General features: G+C 44.1%; 1 protein-coding gene across 1 annotated transcript in view; it reads left to right on the forward strand.

Moving 5' to 3' along the window:
• Nucleotides 1–1,587: 1,587 nt before the first annotated feature.
• The window catches only part of LOC139285415 (nuclear receptor ROR-alpha A-like), a 66,092-nt gene continuing 53,714 nt past the window's right edge, over nt 1,588–13,965 (forward strand). Inside the window, exon 1 of the mRNA XM_070906016.1 lies at nt 1,588–1,729. Within this exon, the coding sequence (XP_070762117.1) occupies nt 1,588–1,729 (142 nt within the window). The remainder of the gene's footprint in view (nt 1,730–13,965) is intronic.

The raw sequence follows: 13,965 nt of genomic DNA on the forward strand, positions 1-13,965 counted from the left end.
ATTCACTGGGCTGCTGTTTTGTCTATAAAATGTCAGAAAATAATGAAAAATGTCCCTCACAGTTTTCCAGAGTTCAAGGTGACGTCCTGAAACGTCTTGATTTGTCCAACCAGCAGTCCAAAACAGTCAAAAATCTGTCTGTCTGTCAGTCTGTCTGTCTGTCTGTCAGTCCGTTTGTCTGTCTGTCTGTAAGTCTGTTTGTCTGTAAGTCTGTTTGTCTGTCTGTCAGTCAGTCAGTCTCTCTGTCTGTCAGTCTGTCTGTCTGTCTGTCCGTCTGTCTCTCTGTCTCTGTCTCTCTGTCTGTCAGTCTGTCTGTCTGTCTGTCTGTCAGTCAGTCAGTCTCTCAGTCTGTCTCTCAGTCTGTCCATCTGTCTCTCTGTCAGTCAGTCAGTCTCTCAGTCTGTCCATCTGTCTGTCTGTCTCTCTCTCAGTCTGTCTCTCTGTCAGTCAGTCAGTCTCTCAGTCTGTCTGTCTGTCAGTCAGTCTGTCTCTCTGTCAGCCTGTTTGTCTGTCTGTCAGTCAGTCTGTCTCTCTGTCAGTCCGTTTGTCTGTCTGTCTGTAAGTCTGTTTGTCTGTAAGTCTGTTTGTCTGTCTGTCAGTCAGTCAGTCTCTCTGTCTGTCTGTCTCTCTGTCCATCTGTCTCTCTGTCTGTCAGTCTGTCTCTCTGTCAGTCAGTCTGTCTCCCTGTCTGTCTGTCAGTCAGTCAGTCTCTCAGTCTGTCCATCTGTCTGTCTGTCTCTAGATGAGAGGGTTTTGCTGATAGTCCATTAAGCACGAAAGACAAATAAACAAAAAAGAAACACTGATAAAAAATGACAATACAAACAACATATCAAAGAAATATATAAAACTAGCTCACTCATCATCCCTATATCAGCACACACCTTCAAACTTATTTCATAATCATAAGTTGAAACAAAACACTTTAAGTAAAGAAGCGGAGTAGTTGGTCCACCTCTGCAGTTCTGGAACATGTGGCTCCTCACTGACCTGCCAACATCAAACCCACTTCAGATCCTCCTCCATGTAATCAGGGTCATGTTATTGCCACGTGTGACATTTTCAATATTCATATCTGGGAGTGATGAGGGATCATTTCTGACTCTGTAATGTGACTGCAGTGTTCAGTCATAGTGACACTTAATGACAGCAGTCAGAAACTTTATTGTTCATGACCGTTATGACAGTGTTTCCCGGGTTTCTTTGCATCTCAGGTTGTGCTGCAGATTCAGAGGAGGTTCAATATGAACTACTTCACCTTCACCTGCTTCATCAGTAGTCTACAGACAGACTGACAGACTGACACACTTTACATCTGATTTGTTTGCTTTGCACTGAGAGACTTGAAAGTCCGGGTCTCAGCCTCCAGGGAGGGCAGCCCAGCTCTCCACAGCGCCGCCCTCCCTCTCTCTCAGGCGGCTTCTTCTTCCTCCAAACGGCGCGCACAGCAGCGACCTGACAGCCGCCCAGCAGCCGCGCTCCTCCCGCCGTTGTCGCTCCGCTCCGCCGGCTGTTCTTCTGTCCTTCTGGCAGCTACTGACCGCGGAGGAGGATTTTGTTCGTTTTGGAGTTTTCTTCGGTGCATGGATGGAGTCGTCCCTGCAGGATTCGGCGAGCGACGCGGGCAGGAGCGGCTCTGAGCCCGCTACGCTGGTCACGGAGACTCCGGCGAGGAGACACAACAGCTCCGGCTCCAGCTCCTCTGGATCCGGATCCGGCTACAGCAAAGGTAAGACTATCCTGTCTGTCTGCCTGTCTGTCTGTCTGTCTGTCAGGCTGCAGCTGCAACTTGAAACGGTCTGTGGAGCAGCTGGTCTGTTGAGGCTCAGACGCGGCTTTGCTTCATTACAACACACACATTTCCACCTCCACACACACTCATGATACACTCCTGCACGGGACTGTGTGACACCTTGACCCGCAGTGTGTGGAGCCTCTGTTGTTGGTGGAGTCGGACACTGAGAGGAGTGAAGTGGGTGGAGTAAGTCACTTTAATTTGACACTACATGTCTGCCTGCTTCGGTCTCTTAGTTCCACTGAAGGTGAAACTCTTAATGTCACAACTACAAAGATTTTTCAGACAACAGTGTTCCTCCATCTTTGTGTTCGTCTCTTTCCTGTTTCAACACGACCACGTCCCCGAGCACCAAGCAGCTCCAGAGGGAAATGCTTTTCCCAGTTTGATGTGGAAGAACTTGACCTCGACCCCATCCAGCACCTGTGGGATGAACTGGAACTAGATTAATTGATCCATTAGTGGATTGACACAAATTAATTCTGTAATATTTCAAGCAAACATTTGGGAGTTCCAGCTCCTCCGACGTGAGGATTTGATACTTTCTTTGTCATATATGAAAGTGAACGTCATATTTTTGTCTTTTGGACTGTTGGTCGGAGAAAACAAGAACTCTGAAGACGTCACATTCGTCTGTGGGAAATTATAATGAGCATTTTGAACTACTTTGTGTCCTTTGTAGACAGAAAGATGAATCCATAATGTGATAATGTAATAATAATTGTTAGCTGATTGGAACTCCGACTGTGAGCTAGACCTGATCACCGACATCAGGGTTGGACCTCATGATGCTCTGGTGTCTCTGGTGGAAAGACTGAAACCAGGAGCAGCACGTTCATGAACACGGTCACAACATCACGTCACGCTGTCACCAAGTGCGTTTCCATCCACCTGTTTTTATACACAATTTGTACTCGGGCGCTGATCCCAGGGGGGTCGGAGGGCACGAAGTCTCCAACCCATGAAAAATATGAAGTTTTCCCCCCAGTAAATGATTTGTAAATAAACTATGTAATTGAATATATATGTTTAAGCTTCCTGCTCAGCGGTCTGAACCGTTTACTAAACTAAGCGTGAATTCAGGAAATGAAGTGAACAGTTTACTTCAGCCTGAGACCTTTGCTTGCTATTGAACTCCGTTTCCCAGGTTCCATCTCTGTAGCACGTGAGTTGCGTCCTCAGTGAGTCTGCTGGCTGATGGGACTCTAGGCTGGTCCTGAGACAGATGCCCTGTAAGTCATTTTGTTGTCTCTGTCTTGTTACTTGTTCTATCAACAGAAGAAAAGGTTTAAAATGCCTTTATGCCTTTTTTCAAAGAATGAATCATTTGATATGCGCTGGTGGGATATTATTGATATTATTGATATTATTGATACTCCTGTTTGTGGTCCCCCACAATGAATCATTTCCACCAAGCTGCGCTCTCTCACTCGTGCACTCTCAGCTGGCAGCTGGCAGTCGTGTTATTTCTGACAGCCCCTGAAGGCAGCAGGCGTGTGTTATGTAAGAGGTGACGGGTTCGAAGGGCACCGAGCCAGAGCAGCCAGTGACAGCTTCAAGAACAGACCTGTGAACAGCTTCAAGGCTGAAATCACTAACTAACCTGTTGACCGGCATTCCTGCTGCCTGCAGGAGAACAGCAGCAGCAGACTGTATTCATAAATCTGAACTATCACGAAGAGATTCTCTCGATCCAAACGTCACATTTATTTAATACAATATTCTATTATAAAATACTCGATACGATATTATAATGAAGGTTTCAGTGAATCCTTTTAAGCACTCACTAATATTCTGGTTGGGATCATATTCAGGATGTGATATCTTCATGGAACATGAGAAACCTGCTTCTTCTTCTCATTGTTTACATGATTCTAACATCGTCCAGGTTTCAAACCAAAAATATCACCACTTTCCAACATATGTCCTCACTAACCAAAATCTTCTCACTTTTTCAGAAATGTCCTAACTTTCCAAATCAACCCACTTTTAGAATATTGTCATCACTTTTCAAAAATATCCATATTTTCCAAAAACTTACTTAAATATGTCCTCACAATTTGACCAAAATGGTCCCACTTTTCAAACTTACGAAAAATGTGCATACGATCAAAAAATGAATGAAAGTGTCCCCACTTCTTCAAAATGCCTCCTGACTGTTTATACTCTCCAGAAATAATGTCAATTTCCAAAAATGTCCACAGTTTCTACGACAATGAAATAAGTCCTAACTGTCCAAAATGTCCTCATTTCATAAAGAAACTCTAAAAGTGAAGGTTTAAAACTCGTATTGGTCCTCGCAAAGGTAGAAATACAACATTACACACACAGTTCATTCCCCCTCTGCGTTCAGTGTCTTTACTTTAGTTTCTGTGTTTGTTCTCGTCTTCGCAGCGTTTCTGTCCTCACACAGTTTTGATGTTGTTGTGTCGTCACTTGTCATTTTGTTTTTTTCTTCTTCTCTTCTCTTTCTTCTTCTTCTCCTCCGGGATGAGACGAGCGTCTCAGCCCCTCGAGGTTTCTCTGTCTCACCCACACAGCTCGTCTTCCTCTGTCCTCCTCTTCTTCCAGTCGCTTTTAGCATCATTACAGACAATAACTCTGAACCTTTATCTTCTGCTGTCTCACTCTGGACTTCGTCTCGTCTCGTCTGGCGTTCTCTGGTGATAATGAAGGTCCCTCGCAGTCAGACGATGGAGATGAACACGACTTTTCCGTTCTGTGATTCTGTGTGATTCATGAATGAAGGAGATGAGGTTCTTCAGATCTCTTCAGAAATGTAGCAGCCGTTATCACAGTGGAAGTAAAACTCTGGGCCTGTTCTCATGAAGTGTCTCCGAGTTTGTCCTGAGAATCACTGTGAAAGTGAACCGACACTAAAGACACTTGGAGCAGGAGTCACCTGAAGCGTCCTCCAGAGAATCACTTCCTGCCTGTAACCGTTTGAAATATTAGACCATAGTTATTATTATATTAAGCATGTAAAAGAAAGAAAAGGACATGTAGTCGTTTTTACCTGCTGTAGTTGACACATTCCACCATTTAACTGATGAAGTCGTTGCTTCTGCCAGAATCCGTTTGCTCTGTTGTAAAACATCGAATGGTACGAGCTGCTTTAGTTCCTAGTTCTAAAAGTAGTTGGCAGTGATTTCTCTGATAGATAAAGTCAGAAACACAACACCCAATTTCACAAAGGAGCTACATCCCTGAGCATCAAAGCGTCTCTGAACTCCACAAACCCCGTCAGGTCAAAGGTCACATGCCGTTTAGTTGTTATCAACCCCGATGCACCTCCTGCCGCTGCTCTGGCTTTACTAGAGCCTCGCAGCTCTGCTCAGACCTCAGATCAGTTTTACATGAACTGCTTTTGTCACTTTCCGAGAAGTTGAATGTGAATGTGTGACCCAGTTTAAAGTGTTTCACAAACTGGGTGACGATGTGCTCAGAACACAGCAGAGAGTCTGGCCACGCTGGTGGGAAGTTATTTTGGCCGGCGGGTCCCCGGTGGCTCAGTGGTTTGGATGCTGGAGGAGGTTTGGTGTGTTTCAGGCTGGATGGGACTTCTGGTGTTTTGATATGTTGAAATAAAGTCCAGCAGCAGCAGAATGTTTTCATGAAACTAACAGGATTTAATTGTCTGATTTGGGATGTGATCAGCTGGACTTTTGACTTTGTTTTCTTCTTTTATACAAAGAGAAACTGGTCTGAGTCTCTGAGACGAGCAGAGCAGACATGCTCCCTCACGAGGATGCTTTTCTGTTCTGTGTGCTCGTATCACGTGCACACGCCTGGTTTCGTGGTTCCGTGTGCAGGTTTTGGGACAAATGAAACGGCATACATAACGGTGTGTGTTTCAGATGGCGCTCAGCCTCGCGGCCTCACGCTGACTCTGAATGAGCTCCAGACAATCTGCTGCCAGTCGGTGACTCGTCCTGCAGTCTGTGTCGTACAGGCTGCTGCCGATCTGCCCGGATACCTGCCCTGCCAGGAGGCCCCCGCCGCCTGATTGGTCACCTCTGATGTTTTTCCATCTGAATATTTCAGATGATCGTCTGCTGATTTGGAGCTGAGCAGGTTCAGTGAGCACAGCTGGAGGTTTGAGGCTCGCTGCTAATTAAAACATCTAACGGAGGCTCCGAGGAGTTCTGCTCATCTGTACAAATACATCACATGTTGCACAGAAACAACCACTTGTTATGAACTGACGTGCCATGCTCAAGTCTCGTGATGACACCGATGATGGAGACCAAAAGATGCGGTTGAAAGCTAGTCAAAAAGCTAGTAAGTGGACCTCGATTTAAACTAAGTCTCCTGATGATGCTGCCACAGCGAGTGTCTGAACCTTTGGAAAATGTATTTAAACATTTTCACAGATTTTGGCCTAAAGGCTTTTTGACTCACTGGAACCAAGTGGATCAAATCTAATTCATCACTGTGATTCATTTTTTAAAACTGAAACGTACCAGATTAGACACGCGGTTACCCGTGTACATGACCAAGAGATCAGGTTTCTCTAATCCCCTACCCTGATCACTGAAACCAGGTTTGTTGTTGACGTGACAGTAAAGAAATCAAGCCGAGGTTTTACTTTGAGAGAAACATGAGGATTCACTTCTCCTTTCCTTCCTGCTTGGTAAGAACTGTCCATCAGGTTATTACACCTCCTCCTCCTCCTCCACCTCCTCCTCCTCCCTCCAGACTCATACATGAGGTGAATTACTCCGCTCTAATGATAATTACCCAGAGTGCCTCTTGCTCTGGTCCGAAGCCAGCTGTTAATTAGCGTGTTGACGGCTGCTTTGTGCAGCGGCGGGCCTGTTTGGCCGAACACGCCTCGTCGCTCCCTGATAAAGACAGAACAGAGCGGTCATGGAAACTTCATTATCTCTGTCAGAACTGGATCCGGCTGCAGGATCAGACGGAGGAGAGCTGCGATCAGATGTTCAGAAGCAGAAGAAGACACAGTCTCACTCCTCGGATCCATTACTATATCATGACTTCTGTGTTTCACAATTTCACAATGTGTTACACGACTACAGATCGACTTCTCGTCCTGACGAAACACTTTCAAAAACACCGAAATAAACGTAATAAAATTGATACAAGTTTTTCCTTTTAGTCTAAAAATATGTATGAAAAAAACATGATTTATTATTTACACCCTGGCTTTTCTTTTTCTTTTGTGAACTCTGCCTCTGATTCATTTACAGTTTCTGACTTTGACATCCAAGAAAAGCTTTTCTCATTTCATTAACTTGCCCTGACAGATCTTCTAACCATGACCACAGCCGTATCCTAAAGTTAACCAAGTAGTTGGGGTCTGATTCAATTTATAAGCTTAAAATATGGATATTATTTGAAAGAAAGTTTAACTGGAGAATGTGACCCCTGACATTGATGTGATGAGATCCACTGGAGAGAAGACGTCTCACTCTGTTGGAACTACAGACTCAGTCCACTCCGATTGAACAGCGGTGTTACAGAGTGGAGCTTCTTCCCTCATAGATGATCTTTGGCTGAGTACAGACACACAAACCGACAGCAGACAGTCAAAAAATCCATAAACAACAACAACCATAAATGATAAAGAGGGAAGTTTTGAGTTTCACTGACATTAAGTTAAACATGCTCGAAACTGTGACCATTCCATAAAACTTTCATACTTTATTAGTTACAAATCATATTTTTGTCACTGAATTCACCAGCAGGTCTTTAGGATGTGCAGAACATCTGGATCTCAGAGCAGGGATCCACTTCCCTCGTCCGTCTGAGCTTTTGTTCTGGAGTTGTTCTTAAATTCCAGGCAGCGTTAAAAGATCTTGAACATCCTTAAATTTGTCGTCCTGAGTGTTGGTGGCCTGTTTCTGCTGCTGGTGTCCCTCCTTCCTCCTCCATTAGCCCTCCTCCTCCTCCCTTTCCTCCCCGACAGGTGGCCGACCTGACTGCAAATATCAATTAGCAGTTAAAGAGAGTCAACTCCTGGCTGGAGTCTGCTCAGAGAGTCCAGATGGCGAGGAGCGGTGAGTCGGAGCAGTGGAGGAGGACAGGACTGAGGAGGTTTCCCCGGTCAGTTCATGCGTCGGATGCCGGCGTTTCACATTCGTTATGTTAACGACGCGACTGCAGTTATTAATAAGTGTCTCTCCCTCATGTGGCATGCAGCCTCAGCAGGTTTGATATGTTCATACGTCGCTGCTGACGGAACACGTTTCACTGAAAAACACCTCAATAAAGAAAAGAGGTATTTAAATGACTGTGAAGCGACACACAGATCTCCTCGCTGATACAGTTTATGATGTCTGATGTGGTGAACTTCAGGTTTCCTTTAACTTGTATCATGTAGAAAACGTCATTAAAGTTAATAGAACGTGGTTCTTCAGCTCCTTAAAGAAACATGGAGCTGACCGGAGTGAACGTCAGCAGGCAACGCTAGACATGGCGGCCATATTGGATTGATCAAAGTTATAACATGAACTAAATAATAATGCAGTTCTATTACAATGGAAATTTGCTCTGTTGTTCTCATCAACACCACACTCGAGTTTGATGAATTGTGGAATCCAGAGCTACGATTACCATGACTGATCGATCAATCGATCAATTAACAGCAGATCTACATGTCGTCTGTTCAGACTGTAGCTGTCTCTTTAAAAACCTCCGGCTGACTCCTGTTTCACTGAAAATCTGAGAATCTGTCACAGTCTGAACCTCCTCCTGCAGAGATTAGACCGCTCCCGTTTATACACTCGCCTCCCAGCAGTGTCGCGCGCACACACACACACACACACACACACACACACGTTTCTGCTCCCCTCATTGATTTATAACGCGTTCCCGACCAAAACCTTTGTAGCCTTAATGTTAGAATCACTAAATTCAAGATAATTTCAGACAGTAATAATGATGATAATGCCATTTATTTAGCTATTGCTATGTACGTTTTCCTCCTTACCAACACTTAAATACCTTTATACTTCTAAATATATATGTATAATAGTATAATTAATATAAATATATTGATGTATGCATGTAGAGTGGGGGGGGGGGGTTGAGTTCTTCCTGCTGAGAGTGAAGCGGCTGCATGAACATCATTCACGTCTTCAGATATCATCAGAGTTCAGCCTTTAATGATGAAATGATGAGGACGATCCGTCTGTGTGACGGCTGATCAGACCTTTTCTTTATCTGCGTGCTTCCTGCTGCACATTGTCATTAGAGTCAACATTAGTTAATTAATCAATTCAATTAATTAAAATTTTAAAATCTGAGTCCCTTACTAATAATGCTAATGTAGCAGTTGTATCGAATATTTCTTCTATAACACAGAAAATGTCCAACAGATTTTTGTCTTTCACTCAAAACAAATCACCACTAAATGTAGAAGTTGTGTGTGTGTGTGTGTGTGTGTGTGTGTGTTCACCTCTGTGGTTCCCCTTAAAGGAAAAACAAAAGCATTTTCAGATTTAACATTTCCGTGGTGTTGCTCGGTGGTCAAAGCGTTTGCTTGGACACTAGCGTTAGCATGCTAAAAGCGCTTGACTTGAGCGCTGGGATGTTCTCAGAAAGCACTGTGTTCGTGGGGAATCCTGGGTAACGTAGTAACTGTTGAAAACACTGAACTTTAATCAGTAAAATAGCATTTTCTCAGCCAATATTGGGTACGCCTGAAAAATGAACCACCAACATTGTTTCCTGGCATCAGAATGTGGTTAGCTTAGCATAAAGACTGGACGCAGGGGGAAATAGCTAGTCTGGCTCTGCCCAAAGCTCAAAAATACACCTCCCAACACCTCCAAAGGTCAGTAATTAACATGTTGTATCTCTGCTAGCTGCTGTAAACAAGCAACACATGCTAACTTCAGCTCCATACTTAACACACAAACATGAGATTGATATCAATCTTTTCATCTCAGACTCAACAAGAAAGCTACTAAGCCTTTTTTGCAAAATGGCAAAAATTAGTTCTTAATCAGTTGTTTTAAAAAATATATATTTTGTTGCGTTGTTGCTCGGTCTAACACTTTGGTTCAGACTGAATTATCTCTAAAGGTTTTGGATAAATTGCCATGACATTTGATACAATCATTCATGGTTCCCAGATGGTGAATCCCAATGACTTTGCATCTAGCGCCACCTTGAGGTTGACATTTTTGGTCCAGACTGAAATATTTTGAGAACTATTAGATGGATTGTGATGAAATGTGGTTCAGACCATAGACTGTATATAAAGATGGACGACATGACAGCTCCCCAAAAGTGGAGCCAAAACATCTCGATCGCCCCCCTGGTGGCGGGCTGCAGTATAGGTCATAAGCCCCGCCCCCTCTATGTTAGCAGATGGGACATGGGCCAAACTAAAAAAATCAGTCATATCAGGTAGTTCTTATCATGCTGATGTTTGTTCAAGTGTTCATTTTTCTGATCAGTTTGGTTTTAATTAGTTATTAGATGCTATAAAAACGGGGTGAAACGTCTTGACTGACAGCTGAGATTGACTGTGGTGTGCTCGCAATTGGGTCTGGCGGGTGTATCGGCGGGAGCTTGATACCGCGGCCTTGCCCCCGATCACTACTGTGCAGATTCTGGCTCCAAATGACGTCACCAGTGCAAGATGGCAGTGGCCGTATCCGGCAGAGTTTTGCTTCATTTTTGTACAGTGGGGAGGAAGAGGAGACACGTCGGCCATCTTTATAGACATGTTTCTGTCAGGATGAATTTGAATAACTTTGGTGATCCTTTGACTTTCTTATCTCATCTAACTCCATCATCAGTTCATCCAGTCCTTCGGTTCATGAGCAAACACCTGCAGAACTAAAGACATATTCAGCCTCAGCTGGACTGGTCTCATGCTGAAATAAGATGTTGAACATGGTGAACATCATACCTACTAAACATCATCATGTTAGCATGACATTAGGTGAAAGTAAGTACAGCCTCACAGAGCAGTTAGCATGACTGGAGACCAGTCTGGTTCCCTTTGAAGCACTTTGTAAGTGCTGTGAAGATGAACACAGTGGTTGTGTTGATATTATTCTGACTGCTGTATGTGTGTGTGTGTGTGTGTGTTCAGGTGAAGTTTCTCTGCAGGATTAAAGTGAACTATCATTTAACTGCCGTGAATCCTGATCAGCCTCTTGCTGTACGCTGCAGTCAAGTCAGCCGCTGCCTTTGATGTCGGTACGTTTTTTCCAGCGTCGGTGGAGGTGGAGCGAGGGTGGGGGTGGGGGTTGATTTGCATTTTTCAGGCTATTCTTGCCTCTTTGTTCTTGCGCAGAGAGTGGAAAGAGTAATTGTCTTCATCAGTCAGAAGTGTTTATCTCACTGGTTCGGTGCAGATTCTGCGTGACGTCGGGCGCCGGCAGAAAATGCAGAATGGAAACACTCCTGTGTGGGATTATTGCTGAAGACCCTCACACTGTTCTGTCAGATGGCTGCAGTGAAAGAGACGGTGTGCTCTGAATGCAGATGAACTGAAGAACAATCAACTTTGTTTGGTTTGTTTCTTCATCCTCTCCACAATCTCACCAGCTGTGTCTCAGACAGCAGGCTGAGCGCACAGTTTACTAAATCGTTTCCACGTCGTCTTTCTTATTCTGACCACCAGGGGTCCTGTACTTCTATCATTTCATACATTTCTTTTAAATTGACTTTGGCCTCCCGCTGTTTCTCCTAGATGGGTCCTAGAACACCTGTTGGCCTCGAGTAACATGTTATCTTCACCTGGTTCACTGTGAGTGTGTGTGTGTGGAGGGGGGGGGCAGAGGCAGCGCCACCAGACAGAACGTGTGTCAGCATAGTTTGTTTATCTTCATTGGTTTTTCGGAGGGAGGGAGAACCCGGCTGTCTGTCGCGACAGGAAATACTGATGTCAGAAGAAATCCAACCTCTTCTGTGGCTGATAGATGGTAAATAGATGGTTGCACTCTCCATACCATGCCTTTCAGTCTTTCCAACAACTTCCACTCATCTACATGGACTCCTGAATACCTGACATCAGGCCAGTAATGGCCCCACCCAGCAGAACAAACATGAGCAACAGCAGTAACAAGCTGCTTGTTTTATCTTGTGATAGTGGAACATCGTGGAGCATCTTTGTTTGCTTTCTCTCTTTGAGTTCCAGCTCCTCATTTATAAAACCCTGATTGATTATTGGTGCTGTCAGCTGGAACAGTTTACTGTACCAATCACCTCTGTCAAAGACAGCGAGCTGTGATTGGTCAGGGCCTTACAGGTGTGTACGTATAGGTTGTTAAATACCAACTTGTATGAGCCGTTCTTTTGCACAACATAGACTTCAGCAAACGTCACAACTCGTAAACTTTTGGGGGAAATTCTACTTAGAAAGTCATGAAAACAACATTAGTGGGTCGTTCAAATGGACTATGGTGAACACAGTAAACAAGACTGTAAGTGAAGGCACCATGAGATGTTCAAGGTGTCCTGACAACCGTTTCACAGGTGAGTCTTTTATAACGGAGGTTTATGGACTCTTAATGGAGCAGCATTGAGTTGAAGGAACAATGTTCAGTAGTACACTGAGACCCACTGTCAGATCATAGGTGTGTGTGTGTGTGTGTGTGTGTGTGTGTGTTGGTGAGTCCCTGAAGACTCTGAAACCAAAAGAAAAATGAAAGTAGTTCTTCTGCCTCTGATTATTTTCTCTCTGTGAATCCACCAGGGAGCCACACATGACGCAGAGATGTTTGTTTTTCTATCTGAGATGAAAAACAGTGTGTGTGTGTGTGTGTGTGTGTGTGTGTGTGTGTGTGTGTGTGTGTTGTACAGGAAGCAGACCAGCTTGTCCTTCAGTTTATCATCTGCTGAAAAAAGTAAAGGAGCAGCGTGTTCAAGGTGACAAACTGTGTTATCACGTCTGTTTCTGGCTGCTGGCGGCTCTTTGCGCCACAACAGCTTCACAAACTGATTCTGTATCAGATCTGTTTTTGAGTCTTTCGGCCTCTTAGTGGTGCAGAATCACTTAATGCAGCTTTGTGAGTCTCCAATGAGTTACTGCAGTAAATAAAGACACAGATTCAAGAAACATTGGTCAAAATCTTTGCGGATCTGGATCCTACATTTCCCATAATGCAAATGGAAAGCACCTTTCGTTAGACCCTCCCTACCTGGTAAATTTGAACTCCACCACCAGGCTTTCTGTTGGGGTGTTAATAATTAACCGTTTAACCATTAACAATATGAATAAATATAAACAATAATTAGTTAATCAATACTAATATCGGTAGTGTCTTTAATAGCCTGGGAGACGACTACACCCCTTCATCAAGCTAATGACCCAGAGGCAGAGGTGGACACCTCTCATTGAACCCTCCTGACCAGTGGAAAGTATTTGGTACCATCTCATTAGTCCCCGCCGCGGGTCTCGCAGTCAACAGGAGCAACCAAGCTGCCTGGCTGCCTGCGAGTCAGGACTGAGGTAGGCCTGCCCCGAGTGTTTTATTTTAGGCCTATCTGAGGTCTGAAAATGTGGCTACAAGTTTCCGTTTTGTTAACCTGTCGATCCAGGCTGTCATGCAGACTCAAGGTTAGGTCAGTTAACAGTTAATGATCGATTAACAAGGGTCAGCAATCGGTCGGAAAAAAGCATATTATATGTATATATATACATATATATATATATATATATATTACAAGCCCAGTTACCCCGATGACATCACTATGACATCACCACCGGGGTTATTATTATTTCAAGATTGGGTAGTTTTGAATTTCCCAGATCAGCTGAAGGACTCAGGTCCAGATGTTTTCCGGGTGCAGACGTGACACATTCTGCCCCAAACACACTGATGTGTTTATCAAACCAGACTGCAGGCAAAGTTTGCATGTTTTTTGAGTCTGCGTGGTGCATCGCTCTCCTGATGGCAGGATCGTGTAAATAACAGGAGGAGACATCTTAACAGAGGTTGGTTATTTATTCTGCTGGATTTATTTAAGACATGCAAAATGTGACAGTCAGTTTTGTGGGCAAAGTTCTCCGCCTCTGAAGACCAGGCGTAAACAAGTGCAGGCTTTCATACAACTAAAGACTGATTGTTAGAGAGAAAAGTGAGGCAGTTTGGCTTTTAATGAACACAATATTTGATTATTGGGATTACTCGTGTGTTTGGCTGCTTTTAGCTCAGTATTAACATCCATATCAACACCACCTCCAC

This window comes from Enoplosus armatus, chromosome 1, assembly GCF_043641665.1.
Source record: "Enoplosus armatus isolate fEnoArm2 chromosome 1, fEnoArm2.hap1, whole genome shotgun sequence".
Classification (NCBI taxonomy): domain Eukaryota; kingdom Metazoa; phylum Chordata; class Actinopteri; order Centrarchiformes; family Enoplosidae; genus Enoplosus; species Enoplosus armatus.